Genomic DNA, 16398 nt, shown 5'->3' with positions numbered 1-16398 from the left:
AGACTTTTAACTGCGGAAAATTTTTCAGTTAAAGTTAACCGGAGAAAAGATATTTGCAATTTACTGTCTGTTAACTGGCAGTTAAAGCCATACGGAGCTACAAGAAAATGACCGATAAACTGTTTTCCTTGTCCAAAAGCCGATAAAATCGTTTTGTCCTTATAGTTAAGTGATTCAACTTAAAAATGGGTATCTTTTCATGAAAGAAGGCTAGGGTCAATTCTAAAAAATTCTTAAAATTAATTAAATAGTCTTTAAATTTGTGGAGTTTTTGTATCTTGACCACAAACCAAAATAGCGTTCAAAAATAGAAGAGGTTTTTCAACATTTTATTTTAAAAACGTATACACAGAATAATTTCTACTTAAATTCGAGTCTGAATTTGGAAATTTAAGTTGTCGTTAGCACATTTTTAAAGCACATTTAAAGCTCATGAAGAAAAAGCTGAAAAAACGAATAAATTCAAATTTGACTCTGAATCAATACCAAAATCATTAGTGTACAAAATCTTTGGAACAGAACATAGAAATAATTAAGGAAATAAAGTATTGAATGTGGTATTATTTTTTTAACATCAAAAAAATGCAATAAAAAATTCGTAGTGATAGGATCAAAACAAATCTGCTATTTATTAATGGAATGGATTTACATTTACGAAAATTGGACAATAGGTTTGTATGGGAAATTTTCGAATAAAAGTTATTCAGTATAAACTTGCAAGACAGTTAGAATGGGTTTTATTCTCTTGGGTAATATTAGGTGAAGTGTACACGATCACGAATTTATCATTAATTCAGTTAAAACGAAATATATTGATATTTTCTAATGCAGTTCTATGCGACATTGGACTTGTTGACGATTAACCAGCTGATAATTGCAATTTTACCGGGAAAAAAGTTTTTTACTAGGAAATATAAATGAAGGACTTGTGATAGTAATCAAAATGTATCGAGTATGCAAACAGAGCTAATATGACATAGATTTTCTTACAGTCTCACAGAAATGGAAATAAAATGAATACAATTAAAATAATATGCATTTTAAGTGAAATAAAGCCTTTAAGTTTGTTAAATTTCAATCAAAAATGTGACTTTTGATACAAAAAATTTAGCTTTTTTTCTAGCTATTTTTTAAAATTTTTTAGCTTTTTTGGCTAGTTTTTTGGACAAATCTAGCGGTTTTTGGTGAAACAATTCTGGCAACGCTGAAAGTAAGCTCTGTTAAACGTTTTCTGCTACATCTTAAGCGACATAGAGTTAAAGAAAAATGTGTTTTCAGGTGACAAATCACCAGTCACAAGTTCCATAATGACATACACTGATAGCAGAAAGGCTATTAACAACGCAAACACGGACTGCTGTTTTTCAGCTGACAAAAAACTGCTACTTTAGAAGATTTTTGTCTCCAATTTTTATTTATTTATTACAAGATTTACAATCATAATAAATTATGAAAATAAAAAACTTCTTAACATCGTCTTCTAAATAGTAAGTTAGTCCATGCGGGGTATATATTAAACAAAAACAAGTAAGGAAAGTCTAAAGTCGGGTGGGACCGACTATATTATACCCTGCACCACTTTGTATATCTAAATTTTCGATACCATATCATATCCGTCAAATGTGTTGGGGGCTATATATAAAGGTTTGTCCCAAATACATACATTTAAATATCACTCGATCTGGACAGAATTTGATAGACTTCTACAAAATCTATAGACTCAAAATTTAAGTCGGCTAATGCACTATGGTGGAACACAATGTTAGTAAAAAACAAGTAAGTAAAGTCTAAAGTCGGGCGGAGCCGACTATACTATACCCTTCACCACTATGTAGACAAAATGTGTGTTACCATCTCAACTACTTCAAATTTGCTGGGAGCTATAACATATAAAGGTTTGCATTTCCAGATACAAATACTTTTAATGGAGACAATTTTTTATACTTTTGCAAAAACTCTAGAATTAGAATTTAAATCGGTTAACGCCCTGGGATGAAACACAATGTTAGTAAAAAAAATATGGGAAATATGAAGCGAGAGAAATTTTAATGCATTTATGATTTATCAGGCGATACATATGTATTCGAGATATAGGATAATTTTAGTAATATTAACAATTTTTGCAACTCATCAGTGGCGATTTTACAAGGATATTGGTTAGATCTCGCCAAGATATGTGGTCAAGTGTGGGTTGTGATATATCATTTGGTCAAGTCGGGCGATTTGGAGCCTTATTTAAAACTCAACCGCTCTGTGGAAATTCTGGCATTACAGTGTTTAGGATATGACTAAGATATGGGGAAATCATCACAGAATTTTGTGTCAAGTGTGGGAATTTTTTTGCCATATTTGTATAAACCAGAAAAACGAATATATGGAGGCTTTATCTAAATCTGAACCAAATTAGATCAAACTTGACACACTTAAATATCATATTAAATATATTCTCTTTGGAAACTATCCAGTCGATTGGAGAAAAATCGCATTGAAAATGGGTCTAAAATATGAAACAGTCTACCATATTTCCCCAACTCTGGTGTACGTATATATGTGAGCTATATATAATCTGAACTGATTTTGACTAAATTTAACAACCTAACCTAGAATAATAATTCTGCAATATCCGCAAAATTTCACGTAAATGGAGTATAACTATAGCCTCCGTGATCATATGAGTGTAAATCGGACGAAAGATATATATGGAAGCTATATCTAAATCTGAACCGATTTCAACCAAATTTGGCACATTTACCGATACTATTAAACGTATTCCTTGTGCAAAATTTGAAGCAATTCAGGGCAAAACTCTGGCTTTTGAGACGATATAAGTCCAAATCGGACGAAAGATATATATGGGAGCTAATCTGAACCGATTTAGATAATATTTTGCAAGTTTTTCGAAACTCATAAAATATAGGGATGTACGGAAAAAGAACATCGGTTGATAAACACGCCAATTATAACCAGATCGGGGATAATATATATGACAGCTATATCTAAATCCGAACCGATTTTTTCCAAAATCAATAGCGATCGTCTTTGTTCCCCAAAACGACCCTGTGCCAAATTTGAGGACGATCGGACTTAAACTGCGACCTGTACTTTGGGCACAAAAATACATGGACAGACAGACAGACGGACGGACAGACAGACAGACAGACAGACGGACATCGCTAAATCGACTCAGAATTTAATTCTAAGACGATCGGTATACTAAACGATGGGTCTCAGACTTTTCCTTCTTGGCGTTACATACAAATGCACAAACTTATTATACCCTGTACCACAGTAGTGGTGAAGGGTATAAATATGGGAAACATTTAAATCTGAAGCAATTTTAAGGAAACATCGCAAAAGTTTATTTATGATTTATCGCTCAATATATATGTATTAGAAGTTTAGGAAAATTGGAGTCATTTTTACAACTTTTCGACTAAGCAGTGGCGATTTTACAAGGAAAATGTTGGTATTTTGACCATTTTTGTCGAAATCAGAAAAACATATATGTGGGAGCTATATCTATATCTGAACCGATTTCAACCAAATTTGGCTCGCATAGCTACAATGCTAATTCTACTCCCTATGCAAAATTTCAATTAAATCGGAGTAAAAGATTGGCCACTGTGGTCATATGAGTGTAAATCGGGCGAACGATATATATGGGAGCTATATCTAAATCTGAACCGACTTCAATAAAATTTGGCACACATGATTACACGACTAAGTGTACTCCTAGTGCAAAATTTCAACCAAATTGGGGTAAAACTCTGGCTTCTGGGACCGTATTAGTCCTTATCGGGCGAAAGATATATATGGTAGCTAAATCTGAACCGATTTCAATAAAATTTGGCACACTTGACTATAGTACTAATTGTTTTTCTTTTTGTTTTTCTTGTGCAAAGTTTTAAGCAAATTAGGGTAAAACTCTGGCTTCTGGGGCCATATAAGTCCATATCGGGCGAAATATATATGGAAGCTATATCTAAATCTGAAACGATTTCTTCCAAAATCAATAGGGTTCTATTCTGAGCCAAAACACATACTTGTGCCAAATTTGAAGTCGATTGGACTAAAACTGCGACCTAGACTTTTATTGAAAAAATGTGTTCACGGACAGACGGACATGGCTATATCGACTCAGGAGCCCACCCTGAGTATTTTTGTCAAAGACACCATGTGTCTATCTCGTCTCCTTGTGGGTGTTTCAAACATATGCACTGACTTATAATACCCTGTTCCACAGTGTGGCGCCAAAGACGCCATTTGTCTATCTCGTCTCCTTGTGGGTGTTGCAAACATATGCACTAATTTATAATACCCTGTTCCACAGTGTGGCGCAGGGTATAAAAGGCCGATTAAGTACGTATATAATTCAGATTGACAAAATTTTCTATAGAAAAAATTTTGAAAATTTTGACACTACTTTCTACAGTAATAAAATTTTGACAAAATTTTCTATAGAAATAAAATTTTGGTGGATTATCTTAGGCGATTTGGACCAATTTTTGTGTGATTGGCCACCGGCTATATATTTATATGGGGCTATATATAATTATGGACCGATATGAACCAATTTTTGCATGGTTGTTAGAGACCATATACTAACATGACGTACCAATCTGGGGGTCTGTTTATATGGGGGCTATACGTAAAAGTGGACCGATATGGCCCATTTGCAATACCATCCGACCTACATCAATGACAACTATTTGTGCCAAGTTTCAAGTCGTTAGCTTGTTTCGTTCGGAAGTTAGCGTGATTTAACAGACGGACGGACGGACATGCTCAGATCGACTCAGAATTTCACCACGACCCAGAATATATATACTTTATGGGGTCTTAGAGCAATATTTCGATGTGTTATAAACGGAATGACAAAGTTAATATACCCCCCATCCTATAGTGGAGGGTTTAAAAAACAATTAATAGTTTTTGATTATGCAATAACATTTGTAATCAAGTCGACCTTTTAATATATAACCCACATGCAGACATTTTAGTTATAATATTTAAATAAATTAAATAATACATTTAATTAAATGGACGATGAGATTTTCATACCTTGATGAAAATGTGGCCAGCAGAAATAATTGTAAAAAAGGATGTTGCCAGTGTGCTATTTGCTTTCCATTTTTCAGCAGATAACTGTTCTAGCAAAACTTAAATCTTGAAGTAGGTTCTCGGAATTTTGGCATTTGAATCTGCTGCTGTGACATCTGCATACTGCTTTCGTCCACATAGTAAACAATCCGACCGAGTATTTGACGAATATCCTTAAATTTATTGCTGAGAAAAAAAATTGTTGAGAATTAGCACCATTCCCTAACTGAAATTCCATCTGGACAACTCTTGGGAAGTTTTTGCACTCTTGGTGACACCAATAACTTTTGCAGAGAGGAAAACCCTTGTTTGTCTATAATCCTCATAGTGCTGAATAAATTGTGGTTTGAAGAAAGCCTCTTAGTGACACATCGACAACAGTGCCTGATTCAACTCCTACCGGCATGGAGAGAGAGAGAGCTATAAGGATTGGCATGAGTTTGCCGACTTTCTTGCTCATTTCCTTAATTCTAGCATAAGTACCGCTGAAAATTTAGGACCCACTTGTGATGATAATCCTTAAGTTCATTTGTGACTTCGCTACTGCTTCTTTGCAGCCGACCATCATGATTCTCTTTCCCATCACTGCCTATGTTGCTTGGATCTGGGGCCAAATCACCGCAATCGAAATCGAGTACTTCGTCTTCGTAATGTAGTTTACGCGGATCACCGCGCAGTCGTTATCGAATTGTTTCTACTCGAAGTTGAACACGATAAGTAGCATGCTATCGAAAACGAAGTATGTAGTGATTTTTGAGCAGAAAAAAGGTAAACAAAAAGAAAAAAGTTGGTGAAAATGTAATTATTATTCCATTTTGGCAAAATACATTTAAGAAAATATATTACTTGCATTTATGGAATCGGATCAAAGAAAGGAATGCTCAGTAGCCGCTTCAAAAAAACTTATTTTTTCAAGAACATATTTAAAAGCTTATTTTGACATATGAAAACGTCTTTTAAATCTACGGATGTTAAAAACACAATACTCTTACTCTACTTCAGGCAATGCTAAAGGACTGCTTTTGTCACGAATATTTTTCCTTATTAATGCCACTTTGTACTCATCGTCTGAATCCGAAAACGAGGAAAAAACACTTGGATTCATAATATATTTTTACACATATATTTTAACACACAAAAACAATATAAAAAAGTAGTAGACAAAATAAATTACGATCGAATGCGGTGATCCAAAATTTTACAGCGATCGAAATGTTTCTCGATACGAAACAGAACTCGATGACGAATGCGGTGATTTGGCCCCTGTTAATTCGAGAAAGAGTAGTAGTTTGAGTTTGATTACAATTCTTGAAGCCATCTTGTCTTCTCTGTTTATAGAGTGGAATTGCTGTTAGTTGTAGATATTTTATACAGATTCCCGAACAAGTGTTTACGTACGTAAATTATTTTTGACAGTGCCACCACAGCATGGAATAGAATTTGATATCTTTGTTATGAAAGACTAACGGACTTCCACTGTGCCTGCAGCACAGCTAGTGAAATGTCTGATCCGGTCATTCTAAACCTACTTCTTCGTCTTTAATGGGGAAAATTGGTTGAAAGTTAGTCATTGTTTTATTACAATAAATAGGTTTACAAACATTTTTATACAAAAAAACTTTTGGCGATTACATTGCTAAACATGATTGAAAAAGGCAAATTCGTTACAAAAAAACATAGAATAACCATAACTAAAATACTAATTAAAATAATAAAGGCTTAATTTTATAGTCAGAACTAATGACGGCTCGCTAAAAGGTGATGTGCATTGCAGACAATCTTCTGTTGTTCCGTTGCCTGATTCTACATAAGACCATATACACATTCTCTATATTATGTCAAATTTCTCCGCAAGTTTTTCCAATGGACAAAAGGTCAGATTTATTATGTAGAAAATGTTTAGTTTGATTTGCGAAATACTTTTTTTCGCAAAGGGGATTTGAAGTAATTACACCATTAAATTTCCAATGCAAGCAAACTTCTTCCGCCCATTTATGAAATGACAATTGGTAAAGGACCAGGTTTTACTTAGTTTAATACTTCAAAATTTCTTAAATAATTTAAACGGGCCAGATGAGCTATAGACCTACTCCGAAGAAGATAAATTAGATTTGGCGTTATTTCTGGCTTACTTCTATAGGCCAATTACGAAAATATAAGCCTCCTTCCTAATATTCTGACTAAAACTATCAATAATGTTAAAAAAAAGTCATAAAAATGTAAGAAAAAAATATAGTTGGGCAAAATTGCATAAAAATTAATAAAATTAGAAATTTACGAAACTAATATCAAAATATTTGCTTTGCTCCACCTCTATCGTATGCTTTGACGGAAAACACTCTGTTGTTTTGTTTTACTTGCGGCACCACTGGATTTCTTAGCTGTATGCGGATCAGGGGCAAAACAATTCCAAAGGCGTAGAGTTTCATCTGCTCCAGCACTTATGACTGTACTACCATCCGGAGACAAGGCCATCTGCAGTACTCTTGATGTGTGTCCAGTTAGCTCGGCTTGTTTCACCATTGAAGGATATTTCCATATAGTCAATTGGTTGTTTGCAAAGCCATGGGCCGATATAAGTTCCTTGTAATTTCTAGACCATAAAAGGGCACACACTTGCGACTTGGAATCGACAGAATTGACAAGTGAACCATTATTAGTGTTCCAAAATTTAATACACCTATCGGCGGTCCCACCTCCCGAAGCCAATATATTGGGCTGCCATGGACACCAGGCCAAAGCCCGTACTGCTGCCTGATGTTGATTGAGAACATGAAGTGGTTCAGTACCAGTACCAACACCACCACTAGCTGCAGTCCATACATTTACCAAATTGTCATTACCACCACTTGCTAGATATTTGAAATCTGTGGACCATTTGAGACCACAAACCTCTTGAGTATGTCCTGCTAGATTAGCTACTTTATGTTCTCGAGCCCGAACGTCATGATGAATAATTGTACCATCGCGACTTCCCGAAGAAACTAAAAAGGAATTCCATGCCAAGGCTCCTACCCGGGCCGAATGACCATCCATTACACGTAGTCTTTTAATTTTGGAGCAATCCCAGAGCTCCACGGCTCCGGTGTTATTGCCTATTGCTAAAATCTGTCCATCTTGTATCCAGGCTAAGGCACATGCGTGATCGCCCTCATCATATTCTACCAATTGTTCTATGTTACCAGTGACTGCATTCCATAGATAAACTGAATTACCCAGGGCAACAGTCACAATGTTATCCGCACTCCAGTCCAATAAATTCAAATCTATAAAAAGATATGTAGTAAAAGTAATCCTTGAAAATCTTTATGCATCTTAGACTTACAATAGTCATTAATGATATCGGGAGCATCTAAAATCCGATCCGAAGTTGTAGGTATATAGCGTGAACCGCTTTTAGTCGATATAGGAGTTTTGATGGAGTACACAACTTTCAAGGGATTTGTATGCGATTCCGGAGCAGCTGGAGCCTTGTTTTGATATGATAAAATGCGTGTAGTTTTGCCATCGGCAACCTGCATGGTGTCCGATATTAACTTTTGACGCTCTGCTTTGGCCGGAGTCATTTTGTTGGTATTATTGGAATTTCCACTTTCATTCTCCTCGTCATTTTCTGATTTGTCCTGTTCTTGTTTTATCTGCGCAATGGAATTTCTACATTTATATAAATTCGAGAAAAAAATGTCTTTATTCTTACCAGATAATGGCCTAACTCGAAATTAGTTGTTCCACGATTGGGAATGAATCTATCTCCACCTCCGCCTGGTGTCTTGGACCCCTTACTGGGTGTAGGTGTCTTTTTGTTTTTAGCCTCAGCATTTTTTCCTGGAGTCTTTGTTGGAGGATTTGCTCCTGTAAAACTGGTGTTATACGAAACACTAAGAACAGAACGCTGAGTTGTCGATTGATTCAGGCTCGATGATTCCAGTAGCTTTTTCTGCCATCTTGGCACAGGTCCACGTGTAATTTCACCATCCATGGTAAGGGCACTATTAATTTCATTGAAAAAGTTGAATTGAGACATTTTGATCAAAGTTTTTTTGTTTCTATTGTTTAAGGCTTTATTGACGATGTATTCTACAAAAAGATACTACGACAATGTACGGTTTTGGTGTTTGATTTGTTCGCGCCTATAGAGTAGTGTTGGTAAAGTAACGAGTAATTGATTACAAGTACTCGTTACTGACTAATTTTTTGAGTACACGTTACAATTAAATGAGTACTCATATCTTCAATACAATCCCAATAAACACAACCGTTTGAAAAATGCTAAAATTCAAATATTTTTCAAACAATTAATTAATTTCTGGATTTAAATTAATTTTATTTTAGTAATCAAAAGACCGTTAGAATATAATTAAAATATCCCCCGGAAATTTGGATGATGATGCCTAAATATGTTAAAGTACCCACATGTGTCTATCAATCGAACAAAAACATAAAACGACATCGTAAACTATAATACCTCATTCACAATCCACTTTTACTAGATTTCAACTCTTATTTGCCTTATAAAAACTGGATTTCACTTGTAATCCATGGCTGAATAAGGAGGTTGAATCACGATAACAAAAACAAAAATTTCAATATGTTGTTTACAATTTTAAGAAGTCAAAATCAGCTGATAAAAGAATCGTATGGCATTGGTAAAAGTGGCAATTATTTATTCTTTCAATTGTCCTGAAAAAATAATTCAAATCCAGAGAAAAATAAACGTTCAAATTTAATTGCGTCACCTATGAGTGATTGTGAAGTGGATAATTCATCCGAGGAACGCCGATATGAGACAAATAAGACTATAACACCCACCAAAGTTAAGAATTGAAGTTAGTCAAATGGCTCTTCGACAGCTATTAACAAAAACAGTTCATGATGCAGTTTAAAAACTGATGTGCGTGGTATTTTGGGTCTGGCATATGTTATCAAGATACTCAAGTCATCTTCGAATAATTCTCCAGCTATGAATGTGTGATTTTGTTTGAGATGCATTTGCTATGCAGTGTTATTTGGAGAGCTGCAACCACCATAAACATATGATTTTGACATCTTAAAATTTTGTCGAAATAAAAAAATTGTAATCATATGGGCCCATGATTTAACCTTCTTGTTCAGCCATGTTGTAATCCTATAATATATGACTATTGTGAATAGTAGCTTTTATCGAAATTCAATCTGGCAATACCAGCCAGATTTGCAATCGATTCCCAATGACAGCCCTATTTATAACACTGTACGACTTTTTTCATGTTTTATTTATTTATTTTTATTTATTTATTTCATATAATACCCAAAGCCTACAAGGCCAATACATTAATATTATATATTTTTTACTTAACAATAGTTGATAGATATAAAAAACATAACATGTTTAAAGGAATTTTAAAATCATGAAATATAAATTAGTTAGAATAAATTATTATTGTAAATCCAAAAAAACACCACCTTATCAAAATGCAATCTGATGAGATGTTCTTTATAGCTCATACAAATCTTTCTTCCTGTACCCAATAAACACAGGCATTGGAGAAATGCTTATATTCAATACGCTTTCAAACATTTTTTCAAAGAATTATACTACGTTCGCACTAGACACGAAATCTCGCTATTTAGAACCAAAATCTCTTTACAAATCTCAAGTGTTCGGACTGGCGAAATAACGAGATTTGAGTATTTAACAGCTGTTTGTAAATATATCAATACAAACACAAACCCGTGTGTGTACACGCGAACACACATTCATCTACAAGGAAAATTGTGGCAGGATTGCAAAAAGCGCATTTTTAGTACTAAAACCACAGTTGTACAAGGCAGTATTGGGGATTTTGAAAGAGATTTTGTTGAAATCCTCTACAAGCCAGCTGATATTGGCCTATTTCAAATCTACTGAGATCTAGGAGGATTTCTGTGTCTAGTCCCAGCCAACATTTTTTGAATTTGGGGGCGCTTCTGAGAATCCCCACTACGTCGAAAACAATCATATACGACATCAAAAACTCGTCGGAAAAGCGCCGTCACTATTGAGAAGTTGTACCACGCCAAGTTACTACGAAAAAGTTTCTCATCAGTGCAATTATTAGGTGCCTATTTAGATCAATTTCGAAGGACGCCAATAAGAACCCCTGCAAACTATCAGAAAAAGTGCATTTTAAGGTGATTGTAGAAGAATCATTGTGGTCAAGTAAAACACGATTGTGTAGATGTTTATTGATTTGATTAAACATTTATAATTTCTTATAAATATAGCATTTTTCGGTTTATCTCATCACATTTAACATAATTTTTTGCATTAATAAAAGAATGATGTTGAGTTTTAAGTAGCAAGTTACATATTGCAGCGTCTATCAGCCAGTTTGTTTATTTTTTTTTATTTATGGAGATAGCGTGCCTGGAAAAATATTGGAAAAACGATCACTTTATTCTATTTGGAAAGTCGAAAATTGTTCACCATATACCTTTCACAATTTTAAGCGTAATATCTTTATTTTTATTTTTTATTTAAATAAAATATAACAAGCTGGTTGCGCTTGGCGTTTCACAAAAAATAAAATGGCTCTTCTAACAGTAGTGATGGCAAAATACTTTCATGTACATTTTGTACTTTTTGATATGCTTCCCCCATCACAGTTCGCGATGGTAGTGGTGACATTTACGAGTCTGTGGTAGCGATGAGGATGAAATGGAACTTTGAAATGCTGACAGGGGTGCGAACGTAGTATTAGATTAGAATTCAATTTGAGCAATTGTCCTTGTGTTTGTTGGGTACTAAAAGAAAACAGCCATATACAAACCTTGCATCCAGTTCTAGAAAAAATCAGGCCTTAAGGTTAAATTACACACCATGCGTCAATCCGTGCGTTGATGGATGGGTTGATTTTTTTCTGTTTGCGACATACTATTCGAGCTTTTGATATCAAAGAGAAATTTCAACTCTTCAATCATCGGACGCATAGTACGCATTGAACGCATGGTATGTAATTCTACCTTTAAACATGTTTTCGCCTCTCGCCATTCGCTGTTGTTATGTTTACACACTCAGAATTGTCTTTTATGACACTACCTTAATAGGTAGTGTCATTTGACACAAAAGTTGTATGTGCGTCCGATTTAGAGAACCCTTTAACGTTCACATCCGTAATTGTTTATCTGCTCAAATCTTACCCCAACAACTTGTTTAAAAATAATAGAGCAATTAAAAACATTGTAGACAAGATTACAGAATGGCTGAGGGAGCAAATGTGCGGCAAAATTTACAAAACATACCCTCCATATTTGAAATAGCTGCTGGCGAAACTCTGGACAATCTCATATATCCTGCTTTGAGTAGGATTTGTGATTTTTTGGGTTTACGAGTGGACTTTAAGCTCTTCAATAAACAGAGCGTGAGGGAAGATATTTCACCAATAATTACATGGATTTTACAATATATGTATTTGAGAAAACGTGGCTCCTCTTTTGGCGAAAGCTTTTATGGTCTTCAAAGGACAGATAGTGCCACTGGAGTATTGTTGAGTAGAAAACAAGAAGTGCTATCAGCTACATTGTTAACAGTATTACCTTTGATTGAACGCAAATTGAAGACAAGGGTGCAAAACGATGAAGCCTCTCCATGGGAAGAATATGTGTTGAAATTATTTAATGTCTACAAAGCAAGTAAGGCAATACATACCTTTATGTATTTGGTGAAATATGCTAAAAGTCATTCGCCCATATTTCGAGCATTGCAATTGACATTACGTTACCCTACACAGCCACCCAAGGATGATAAGACAACATATATTGTATTGAAGTTACTGGAAGTCTTGGCTTTCTTTTTGCAATTCATACAATGGTGGTATTCCAATGAGCAAAGGCGTAAAATAGGTGGAACCCTTAAAAACCCCAAAGCGCTGGAAGATGAAGACTGGGAAGCGACTACGAAATGTGAAACACCGATCGGAGAATGTCCCATTTGTTTAATGAAAATTGATAATCCTACAGCGTGTAGTGTATCTGGCTATGTCTACTGTTGGAAATGTATAATAAACCGTCTGAAAACTCATCCAACGTGTCCCGTAACGGGCTATGCCATAAGCATAGACGATTTAATTAGGATTTACGAATCCTAGTGCCATTATAAATGAAGATTGTTTTTATTATTGTATTACTATGGATAAGGGATGATATTGTTTGTATTTCAGGGATAATTAATTTTTGTATTAAAAATTTGATATAAGTAAAAGGAAGCCTTATTATGGTTTTGAGTTATTGCAAAAAAAATCTATGATTTAGAAAATTTAATTGTGATGAAATAGCTAAGTGACTAAAAACAATTGCCAAGTTTTTTATGTTCGAAGGCTAAAAACCGGGAACATATCTCAAATGCATGAAGTCCAATTTAATTTATATCACCCTCTCCTAACCAATTATACAAAAAATATTCAAGACTGGAGATTTTTCCCGAAGCCATTATCTCATCGTGACACTCAGGGTATAAAGCTTTCATGCTACATTATTTGCAACACGTTGAAGGGAACTCCAGGGATTCTATACCATCTTCTAAGAGAATTTGGTAAAAGGGCTGATATATATTGCCACCCCTTCGATTAAAAAATGCTAAATAGATTATCTTAAACATAGCCTTTATTTTACAATTTAAAAACAAAAACATAGAACACTTCAAAATGCCTGATCTTGGTGTCCATTTGGAATCTCAATTCCCGCTTCCTTCATTTCCTTCATGATTTTCGTATTTATAATATTTTTTATATTTGCATTTACATCCGGTAACAATCCACCACATCTTGCTGCGTGTTCAATACGTTGAACCACATCTATTTCTCGTCTAGAGGATATTAAGTTCGTTACCGTACACCTCTCTCTGGTACCAACGCGACCAATACGACCACTTCGATGTATATAATCGGAAACATGCAAAGGAAAATCATAGTTGATAACATGTCGAGCACGGGTTGTATCAAGTCCACGACTACCCACATCAGTTGTAGATAAAACATCACATTCGGCATTTTGAAATTGATCGAATCGTCCCATACGAATTTTCATTAGCATATCGCCATTTAGATTAAGACAATTGATGCCACTGTTATTGAGGAAAATCGAGACGTAATCGCACGCGGGTGTTTTGTTGGAAAATACAATGACAGGTCTTCGCAGTGAGACCTCTTTTTTAACGATATTCAGTAAATGTGCCGGCCTATCGGCTTTGTTGACTCGTATGAATTTCTGTTCTACATGGGGCATGAGTTTATGCAAATGCGGACTTGCGACTTCTTCAATAGTCTCCACATCGATAACTCTATGCAGGAGTTCTCTGATGTTGGTAGGCATTGTGGCGGAAGCTAGAATCATTTGGGTTCCAACTTCTGCATCAGTTTGGCTGAGATTTTTATGAAACTATATAGAAAAAGACAATCATTTGATATTAGCCATCTATATGTGTATATAAGCAAGCTTTAACTTACTGGGAATCTTTTCAAAAAATGCACCAATTTATCCGAGAAACTATCGTCGAGTAAAGTATCGGCTTCATCCAAAACAACATGACGTACATGATCCATGCGATATATGCCAGTTGTTACCAATTTACTGAGGGCCCCAACCGATGCTACTACCACATCGACATCGTCGAATTCTGGATTCATCATCATTTGCTTTGTATTGCCACCCAAGATGGTCTTCACCACAACATCCATATTTGTACAAAGTTTACGGGTAACATTGCCAATTTGTTCGGCTAGCTCACGACCCGGCGTTAGAATAATAGCCAAAGGAGAATTCATTTTTCGTTTATTCGCTGTCTGTTTCCTTTGCAAAATTCTCTGGATCATAGGAACTAGATAGCATAGGGTTTTACCACATCCTGTTTCAGCTGCAATTAGAGTATGATTATAGCCATAGATTTTGGGCCAGCCTTCGCATTGAATGGACGTTAATTGTGTGATGTTTGATTCATTTTTTAGATTCTGTAAGAGAGTCGCATCAATGTCCAAACCCGTTGTGGTTAAAAATTGACCTATGTCATGCATTTCTTGTAGTTGCTCTTGTTCGCCGATTGTGGGACTGATGGTGAACCAATCGCCTTTCGATTTTTTGTGCAACCATCCCGACGAGGCAAGGGGCAGTGTTCCAAATTTGCATGTTGTTTCTTCCGGCACATATAAATTAAAGTTTTGTCGTTTGCATTGTATAATCGGTGGTCGTGATTCTTTTTCCTTTGGTTTCCTTTGTTGGGATGTGTGTTTAACGGCAGCTTTTGTGGCGGCAAATAATCGTTGGTGGCTACTTGTTTGAAGTGTTCTCGTTATTAAGTTTAACATTTTTATTTGAAGAATTCAATAATTTTCTTTTATTAATACTACCGGTAATAAAAACGAGGTGGTCAATGTTTACATTGTTTTGAACAGCTGTTGTTATCAGAGATGGGATTTGTAAGTAAGTAAGTAAGTATGTTTATTTGAGACTTATTAATTTCGATTACATTGATGATATGAACTTATCGATAAGTTAGTGGTAAACTTAGAACTATATCTGTCTTGTTCTAATACACAGTTAAATAATGTAACATAGCTCTTGCTTTATAGTGAACAATTATCGATTGTGCGTACATGGCACATGAGATGAATGAAAAAAAAAGGCTTGCTCATTAACCTTTGTTGTTGTCTTACAGAGCGCGGGTGTCTGTTGAAAACATAAATAAATGATTAATACTAAATCTACTACTAAAAACAACACTTAAAACGAATTAACAATTTGTATAATAGCGTCGAGGGCTAATAAGAATAGCTTTTAAGGTACAATGGTAAGTATTTGTCTTTACAATAGTATCACAGTTGAAGCGAATATGCATGAGCATAGGGTAGGTACGTAAGTATTATAATATGACTTATGGTCTAATATAAATGATTGCACATATTTCTTTTAAAAGATTATTTTATAAGAGAGAGTTAAATATAATTATCATTTATCCTCTATGTGTTCCAGGTGTCGTTTTCTGGAAGAATTGTGGCAAGGTAAGATTGGCTGATTCATTGTCAAGTAATTCATTAATGATGGCAACAGACGAGAGGTATTTAGAATCAGTCCAATTAGAATTTTCTTCAATGTTGTAAATTGTGCTCAACAATTCATTTTCATGTGCGGCAAGCCTCTCTATAAATGATCGCTGGAGGTTGAGGGCGTAACTGCATAATGGTTGTACTCCAGAAGTTTCATAAATGTATGAGTTGGAGTATTTTTTTACGCGGCTTTGGTAATGTTTGTTGATGCATTTTCTTAATATTTTCCGTTCAAAGATTTCTA

The 16398-nt window shown here is 35.0% G+C and overlaps 3 protein-coding genes across 3 annotated transcripts; 1 reads left to right on the top strand and 2 right to left on the bottom strand.

Moving 5' to 3' along the window:
• Positions 1-6656: 6656 nt before the first annotated feature.
• On the bottom strand, positions 6657-9247 carry fzy (cell division cycle 20 protein fzy). Its single transcript, XM_075297553.1, has 3 exons — positions 8798-9247; positions 8426-8738; positions 6657-8366 (listed from the first exon to the last, which is right to left on the bottom strand). The coding sequence occupies exons 1-3, from the start codon at positions 9122-9124 to the stop codon at positions 7414-7416; spliced, it is 1593 nt and encodes a 530-aa protein (XP_075153668.1). The 5' UTR covers positions 9125-9247; the 3' UTR covers positions 6657-7413.
• A 2962-nt stretch (positions 9248-12209) lies between these two features.
• On the top strand, positions 12210-13322 carry Pex12 (peroxisomal biogenesis factor 12). The gene has a single exon (XM_075297552.1). It carries the CDS (start codon positions 12318-12320, stop codon positions 13203-13205), a length of 888 nt encoding a protein of 295 aa, XP_075153667.1. The 5' UTR covers positions 12210-12317; the 3' UTR covers positions 13206-13322.
• A 375-nt stretch (positions 13323-13697) lies between these two features.
• On the bottom strand, positions 13698-16060 carry Dbp21E2 (putative ATP-dependent RNA helicase Dbp21E2). Its single transcript, XM_075297551.1, has 2 exons — positions 14562-16060; positions 13698-14493 (listed from the first exon to the last, which is right to left on the bottom strand). Exons 1-2 carry the CDS (start codon positions 15414-15416, stop codon positions 13756-13758), a joined length of 1593 nt encoding a protein of 530 aa, XP_075153666.1. The 5' UTR covers positions 15417-16060; the 3' UTR covers positions 13698-13755.
• Positions 16061-16398: the final 338 nt, after the last annotated feature.

The sequence above is a fragment of the Haematobia irritans genome, chromosome 2 (assembly GCF_050003625.1).
Source record: "Haematobia irritans isolate KBUSLIRL chromosome 2, ASM5000362v1, whole genome shotgun sequence".
Lineage (NCBI taxonomy): Eukaryota > Metazoa > Arthropoda > Insecta > Diptera > Muscidae > Haematobia > Haematobia irritans.
The sequence above is the reverse complement of the archived record's forward strand: the minus strand, read 5'-3'. Positions and strand labels throughout refer to the sequence as shown.

Bases quoted from the DNA above. Each gene is read 5' to 3' on its own strand.
- fzy (XM_075297553.1), bottom strand. From the start codon at position 9,124: ATGTCTCAATTCAACTTTTTCAATGAAATTAATAGTGCCCTTACCATG. The intron at 8,739-8,797 runs GTAAGAATAAAG...TCCATTGCGCAG, and splicing joins TCGAGTTAGGCCATTATCTG to ATAAAACAAGAACAGGACAA. The intron at 8,367-8,425 runs GTAAGTCTAAGA...ATCTTTTTATAG, and splicing joins CGATATCATTAATGACTATT to ATTTGAATTTATTGGACTGG.
- Dbp21E2 (XM_075297551.1), bottom strand. From the start codon at position 15,416: ATGTTAAACTTAATAACGAGAACACTTCAAACAAGTAGCCACCAACGA. The intron at 14,494-14,561 runs GTAAGTTAAAGC...TTTTCTATATAG, and splicing joins ATTTTTTGAAAAGATTCCCA to TTTCATAAAAATCTCAGCCA.
- Pex12 (XM_075297552.1), top strand. From the start codon at position 12,318: ATGGCTGAGGGAGCAAATGTGCGGCAAAATTTACAAAACATACCCTCC.